This window comes from Manacus vitellinus, unplaced genomic scaffold (assembly GCF_001715985.3).
Source record: "Manacus vitellinus isolate BGI_N305 unplaced genomic scaffold, ASM171598v3 scaffold_19_pilon, whole genome shotgun sequence".
Lineage (NCBI taxonomy): Eukaryota > Metazoa > Chordata > Aves > Passeriformes > Pipridae > Manacus > Manacus vitellinus.
In genome coordinates this window covers 1,276,847-1,284,093 of record NW_021939395.1, presented here as the reverse complement: position 1 = coordinate 1,284,093, position 7,247 = coordinate 1,276,847, and the positions used below count along the sequence as shown (strand labels likewise).

The following is a 7,247-nucleotide window of genomic DNA, read 5'->3' as shown; positions in this document are numbered from 1 at the left end:
AATGGGGATTTTCATGAGAGATTAAAGCAATCAATAAATTAAGTTCCAGCAGAAATGGAAGCAAATGTTACACACTGCAGGCTCCAGGTGATGGGAAGGGCATTGGGGTCATCCTTCCAGAGCAGCACAGGGGTCAGAAAAGGCACAAATGCTGTGAGGGGCACATTTTGATCCCCAAACACACTCTGAACTATTAGAGAAGGCAGCTCCAAGGCCTGGGACCTGCCCATCTGAACCACAACTGCCCAAAACATGCCCAATCCCCCAGTGAATCAAAGCTTTTACACTGGAAGTGACACCTTTTCCTTCCCCACAGGGCTGTGCACTGCCAGAAAACAGGATTGCTTGGCATTCCCAAAGGCTTTCATGGGGGCAGGCACTGGTTCCCAGCTCCCTGACAGGAGCCTGGTCCCAGCACTGGGGCAGAGCAGTGGTTAATAAGGCAGCAAAAAGCAGCTTCACAAGGACCAGTAATTGCTTGTTTAGAAGAGAAGTAGAAGCTGATTGAGCTGCAAAGCGCCTGGTTACAGGCAGATTCAAAACAAGATCTTATCTCCATCAGGGTATGTAGATCTGATGCCCTGGGGCTTAAGGAAGATTAGGAATTACAGTTAAAGCAATTAGTTCTTGCTTCATTTGGAAGGCAGACTTGATTACAGGACCGAAAGTCAGGGTTTTTCTCTACCCCAGGAAACTCGAAGTGACAAACTTGGAGCACCTGGGCAGTGTCACATCGGAGCTGGAAGATCAGATGGATCAGCACAGCTCCTGGACTTCCCAAGCTTCCCCACACTGCCCAGGCAGTTATACTGGAATGTTCACCATGAAACTTGACCCAGATGGTGATTTAACACTCCACCCTTCAGACTCACAGGCAAAAAGGCAATAGAAGCAGCAGCACAGGCCTGGCCCAGGTAACTTGTTTAGTGCAGGTGATGCTCTTTGAGGGAAGGCCTTCAGGACCTGTGCAGGTCCCACACGGACACTCCTGCAGTGACCTGAGTTTGCTGCAATATTTCTGTGGCTTCTCATTTCTACCAGTCAGAGTTCGTGTGCACCCCCTTTTGGAGGGGAAAATATAAATAACCCCCCGTGGAACACTAAGAATTAACCCTTAAAAACAATGTTCAGGAGGGGCCTGAGCTGCAGGATGGACTCTCACCACGGCTCTCCCCGCCTGCATTTTGGGATGTCCAGCAGAGCAACAATAACTAAGCAGTTTCTTCACACCCTCAGAAGCACCTGAGCACGTTCCTTCGGTAACACAAGAAAACTTAAGAGCCTCTCACTCACTAAGAGCTAAGGGCAGTAACAAGAAAACAATGACATTATCTGCAAAGCCCTTTGCCAAAGTCCACGAGATCAGCGATCACTGAATTACTTCTGACAGGTCTGGAAGATGTTAAGAACAGCCTGGACTGGCAACATTTTTCCACCTGCCTGGATAAACAGCATCCTGCACCTGCACAGCAGGAAAAACGATGCCAAGCTGTGCATCCTGCCACGCTGCCTCACCCCAGAGAGGTCCCAGCACAGCTCAATGCTCCTCAAACCCCAAACAGGGCAGTTCTATGTTAGTTTGCACCAAACCAGGAATTCTCCCAGAGAAGAATTCAGCTACAGTACTGGGAGAAAGACCATGTCATTATTTGCCCTCAGTATAGAGGATAAATCACAGCAGAAGTCTGTTATTTGTTAAGCAATTCAGCCAAGGAGAGTGGAACAAACCCCTGGCCCTCACTATAATCCACTCTGGGACAGAATAAAGGTGGGCCAGAGGTTTTTCCACCTCTGCTGTGTTCTTTCCTTAAATTTTGCCCACATGGTGTTGGCTCACTGGTGTAAATCCTGACACTGTAGATGAACAAAAAACTCCACCAGATCAACTGGAATCAATAACAAGGAGTCACAATGAAACAATCCTATTCATATTTTCCTAACTTGAACTAGAACATTCATGTCAAGAGTTACGGAGAATTTCCTTCTAAGCTTGTTCATTCTTTAGAAATTCTGGTAGTTGCATCTCTCCTCTTTCAAAATCTGGCTATGAATCTCCAGTTCTCTTTTTCAAGGGAATGGGAATATTGAATCCTCCTAAGTCACTCCCCAGCTTCTGTGTGAATGGGTGTTGTGCTGTTTTACCTACTCTGACAGTGTTCCTTTGCTTTGGCCCCTGAAGCTGGTACTTGTACAAATTATATATATATATCTGTATTTTCTCTAGAAAGGAAAAAAATAATTCTGAAGTAAAAAAAAAAAAAAAAAAGAAAAATAATAGTTTTCCAAAGATTTCCAACCACCTGCCATTGCAATCAGCCCAGACACAGCAATTCCCAGTCCCTGCTCAGCCCTCAGCCAACACCCACAGCTAGTCTATTTTAGCTCTTTTTGGGTACCACCACCACCACCACTTCCAACACATAAAGATCCCTGTTAAAAGCAAGGTCCCTGCAGACCTCTGGCTCAATACCTACTTGTGGTGCCAAAGACAATGAGAGCCACGGCAGAGTCACGGGTGGAGCTGGGGAGGAGGCTGAGGGACCTCTCCTGGCCGGCTGTGCCCCACAGCTGCAGCCTGATCTGGGAAATGGAGAAGTGCAGGGGGGGCAGGGGAAGGGGGAGAGCAGGAAAACGGAAAACAAAAACCAAAACTCAAGTGAAATAAAAATAAATAAATAAATGAGAAAAAAAAAATAAACTAACTGCAAAGCAAAACTAAGGCAACGAAAGGAAAGTTCAAACGGAAACAGAACCGTGGAAAGAGGCAGAGACACTTCTGAGCCTCACGGGGACCTCAGCACACACACCAGTAACATCCCACACACCAACACCATCCACCCAGCCATCCCTAAAAACCCCTTCTCACACCACCTGCTAACGAGGGGAGTACATGGAAACACCTCAGTGACCCTGGTGGATGTGTGACTCCTGTCTCTAAGGAACACATCACCAGGGGTGGATCAACCCACGGGGAATCCAGAGGTGGTAAAACACAGGAGTGGGAGATGAGCCAGAACAGCAACTGCCCTCCAGACTGGCTTATCTTGCATTTATATCCAACAAGGGACACCTTCCACTAGCCCAGGTTGCTCCAAGCCCTGTCCAACCTGGCCTTGGACACTTCCAGGGATGGGGAGCCCCTTCTGCCAGTTTGTCCAGACCCTGATCAGAGCTGAGTGATGGAGCACAGGTGTAATTCCAGGATATGTTATTTGCTGTAAGGACATATCAAATACACCAAAGCCCACACCCCAGCTGGAGGCTCAGCACTCTTCATTTCCAGCCCAGAAATCAAAGCTTATTGCAAAAGGCAGCATGAGCTACATCTGAGGAACTATTTCACTGTCTGAATCTTCCCAGCTTGTGTGTTTGTATTTGTCTCTCCTCTTATCTACATTCCACACCTCTGTTATTTAAACAGGCTCCATGGGCTCTGTGGACCACTTACATAATCAGGAAAACTAACAGTATTTGGAATGAAAATGGTATTTTGTGGATAGCAGGGCAGCAGGTGAATAACATCCTGACCTACACAACCATGAGAAATCAACACTCCATTGCTGGAAACAGCACACAGACATTCCACTGTGCCCTCACAGGTGTCAAGCAGCATTCCCAGGATCTTTGCCCTCTTCTGCCAGCACCACTGAAGAATGGTATCCATTAGTTCCCCCCAAAGAAAGGTTAAGGAAGGTCTTTTCTCGTAGTGAATCACAGGTGAGATGGCAGAGAAGCTCCCAGGGAACTCATCACACACACTGGGCTCAGCTTTCCTTGGAAGCAACAGACCCAAAGCAACACACAGGACTGTCCCCTCCTCCCCCAGCACTGTCACACAGTCCTCACACAGCAGTAAAACCAGCAAAAAAGGCAAAAAAGGCAAACAGTAGCAAAACATGAACAAAACCACAAACACTGAAAGGCAGGGGAAGGGTGTGAGGGGTCTCTATGCCAAAAGGAATTTCATGCAGGCTAAATCCAAAATTGCTTTACTACAGTGGCTCAGAACTGTGTTACAGTCCTGAAAACAGGAGCTTTCTATGAGCAGGGACAAGGTCCAATCATGAATGACTTCAAGCCCTGGAAAACCAACTCCTGTAGAACCCCCCTCACTGGCTTTTCATTGACTTCAGGAGTCAGACTTGATGATCCTTGTGGGTCCCTTCCAGCTCAGAATGTTCTGTGACACCTGAGCTCAGCTCAGCCCTGTTCCTACTGACAATCCCAGAGGCAGAGCTGCAAATTCTGGGTGTAGTTTGCACACCTAAACCAGGTTCCTACAACAGGCAGCCCATTCATTCCCTGGGATATGGCCATTATCTCGTCCCAGTTTTCCATGGAAGATTTTGACTTCCTGCTGGAGGTCTCGGATCTTAACAGGTACCACAAAGGCTGGTCCTCTGGGGGATTTCAGCAGCTGCTGGAGGAAGGGCCAGGGGAAGGGCCCAGCCCTGCAGCTCCCACGCCATCCCACCCACGCCTCACTTACCGTGCGGTCCTCCAGATACATCGTTTTTGACAGGAAATCAATTCCAATGGTTGCCTGCAAAGAAGGGAAGCATTAGGGACTGCAACCTGCCTTCCAGCAGCTGCAGCTCCCACCCTTCCAAACTCTCAGAAACCTCCACAAACTTGAGATTAAGCTGGTGAAGTGATCTGGCTTTCGACAGAGGGGATGAAAACAAAGCAATCTGGGTATCTGCACCGGCTTCATTTCACAGCATTCCTCACACAAGAACCCCCCTCTAAGGCTGGATTTTAGCCTGAGACATTAATGGATCTCAACACAGATCACAGCTCATTCTGGCCTACCCCAGCTCAGCCTGGGAAAAATTATCTTATTAGAAATAACCAAATAGTGGAACAAATGAGACACATAAATCATGGACAATTCAAAGCTAAAAAGCCACATTTACTCAGGGCTTTCCACTTCAGAAAGGTGCTTCCCTTCCAGTGACACTCAGAAGCTTAATTTCTCAGGCCATTCTTTCTGCAAGTCTCCGTCCATTCACATTCCCATTGCTACAGCAATTCCAGTAAAAAGACATTTAAAATAATGTACTAAGTTAGATGCACTCCCAGGCACTTCAACCAAGCTGCTGTCCCAGCCCTTCATAACCCCAGGAAACAGGAGACAGCTCTGATGTAGCAGATTTTAGTGTTTTAGACATAGATTATTTTAATCCTAACACACACAGGCAGCACAGAAGGGCTCCAGCAGAACATGGACCATGGAATACTAGAAAAGACCACCATAGTCAATTTTGGTAGGGAGAACTTATTTTTGGGAGGCCTATTTTCTAGCCAGGACAAGGTTAATAAATCTTAATAAGCACACAGATCTCTGCCAGCACCTTACAAAAGCCAGGAAAGGAAACACTTGAAGCACAAGAGGATCTAGTTCCAGTGAATTATTTGTCCTCAACTCAAAATTACCCCAGTCTAAACCAGTAACTCTTTCTGGCTGAATTAAAAGATAACCCCTAATCTCCTGCTTTAAAGATATCTGATATTCCCTTGAAATACTTCTAAGTGCCTTTGAAGCAATTAATTCTTCCTAAAAATCTTCAGGCCTCTTACACATCTTCTCCTTTTCATCTGCAGCCTCTTCATCCCCACCCTCCTCCTTCCCTGCCAAGACTTCCCTGGCTTTTCCTATCTTTAGTCTTTTAGTTAAAAAATAGTAATAAAAAAAATGAGAGACTGAATATACCAAAGCTGACTTCTTGCAGATCCATCTATACACTCCAGACTCAACTACTCCTACTTAAATGGAAGCTCTAAAGATGCCGGAGACCAGGAATTATCACAAGATGTTCCTATCTTATTCATCCTCTGTTTCCTGAGACTCCCAAATCCATCACCAGGCATCTTGACCATCATCTTCTCCATCAGCCAGACCCATAAATCAGTGTTTCTCCCCATCTTCCTCAAGGCTTCTCACATACCCAAACAGGATCTAAACCCTGCTGCCTTTTTGTACACTGGATTTCCTGACATCATCCTGGATGCTCTGGTTTAATCATGAAGCCTCATCTCTGTTTCAAGGCACATTTTAACCTTTTATGTGATATTTAACTGACACCTCATGGATCAATGTGCTTGGCCCTCACAGGCATAAATTTTAACAGCAGGGAACAGATTTGCCCATAAATATTTTCAAAAAATTAAGATAAAATCCTACCACATACCTGGTAAGTATTGTCAAAACTGTCATACATAAACCTGGTGATCAGGGAGGTCTTCCCAACTACAAGAGAAGAGAAAAATTACTTTCAAGCAGCAGTGGAAAAAAAATAAGCACTGCTTTGGGAGTGGCACTGATCTGAAAGCAGCTGCCAATCTCAGACCATTCCAGCCACACCTTCCTGGGAAATAACCAGCTAGGAAAATCATTCCCAAAATGAGAGAGGCAAATCAATCTCTGTAGGTCAAAAATTAATCATGGTGATGGCCTGGTCCTCCAATCAGGTGTGTTGCCATGTAGATAACAAAGAACTGGTTGTTTGCTTTAAGCAACCCACAAATCTGCTTTGTTCCTCGTGCTCTGCTACTTATGTAATCCCCAAGCCTGGGACACAAACATCAAAACAAACCAGGTGACACCCCAGTTCTGCTGCCTTTGGCTGCACGGAAAAGCAACATCCAAGACTTGCATCCTTTCTTCCTTCATAATGAGATTTTAGATACAGAGCAAAGTCTGGTGGTTTGATTCAAAACTTTACATTTACATCTCCAAATTTAATCAAGACACAAAGTGCAGAACTGATATGAAACAGGAAACAAGGAGAAGATCTCCAATTCTTGCTCAGGAAGGCAAGAAAAATTCGAAGGACATGGATGGAAAAGTGAAAAGGAATTAACTGCCTCTAAAAAGGTTGTGAAATGATGAACATTGGAGAGGGTTAAAAGCAGGTTAGACAAATATCTACCAGCAGCAATGTCAATCCTGCCTTGGAAAGGCAGGGGAATTGGAGAACTTCTGGAAATTCCTGCAAGAGCTACAGTTCTGGGCTGGAGCAGTAAGAATCCCAGGATGGTCTGGGATTGAAGAGACCTCAAAGCTCACCCAGTCCCACGCCCTGCCATGGGCAGGGACACCTTCCACTGGACCAGGTTGCTCCAAGCCCTGTCCAACCTGGCCTTGGACACTCCCAGCAAAGAACACCACGATTCCAAGGAAAACACACAACTCATCCATGAATTTTGCGGGATGGGGCACAAAAGGGAGTCAACTGGAGACAAAA

The 7,247-nt window shown here is 46.0% G+C and overlaps 1 protein-coding gene across 1 annotated transcript in view; it reads right to left on the bottom strand.

The window, feature by feature from the left end:
- Positions 1-6,264, bottom strand: part of RAB41 (RAB41, member RAS oncogene family) — a 13,703-nt gene extending 7,439 nt beyond the window's left edge. Inside the window, exons 1-3 of the mRNA XM_029959146.1 lie at positions 6,192-6,264; positions 4,490-4,543; positions 2,475-2,580 (exon numbers count right to left, since the gene is read on the bottom strand). Of these exons, the coding sequence (XP_029815006.1) occupies positions 2,475-2,580; positions 4,490-4,543; positions 6,192-6,221 (190 nt within the window). The 5' untranslated portion in view covers positions 6,222-6,264. The remainder of the gene's footprint in view (positions 1-2,474; positions 2,581-4,489; positions 4,544-6,191) is intronic.
- Between the last annotated feature and the right edge of the window lie 983 nt (positions 6,265-7,247).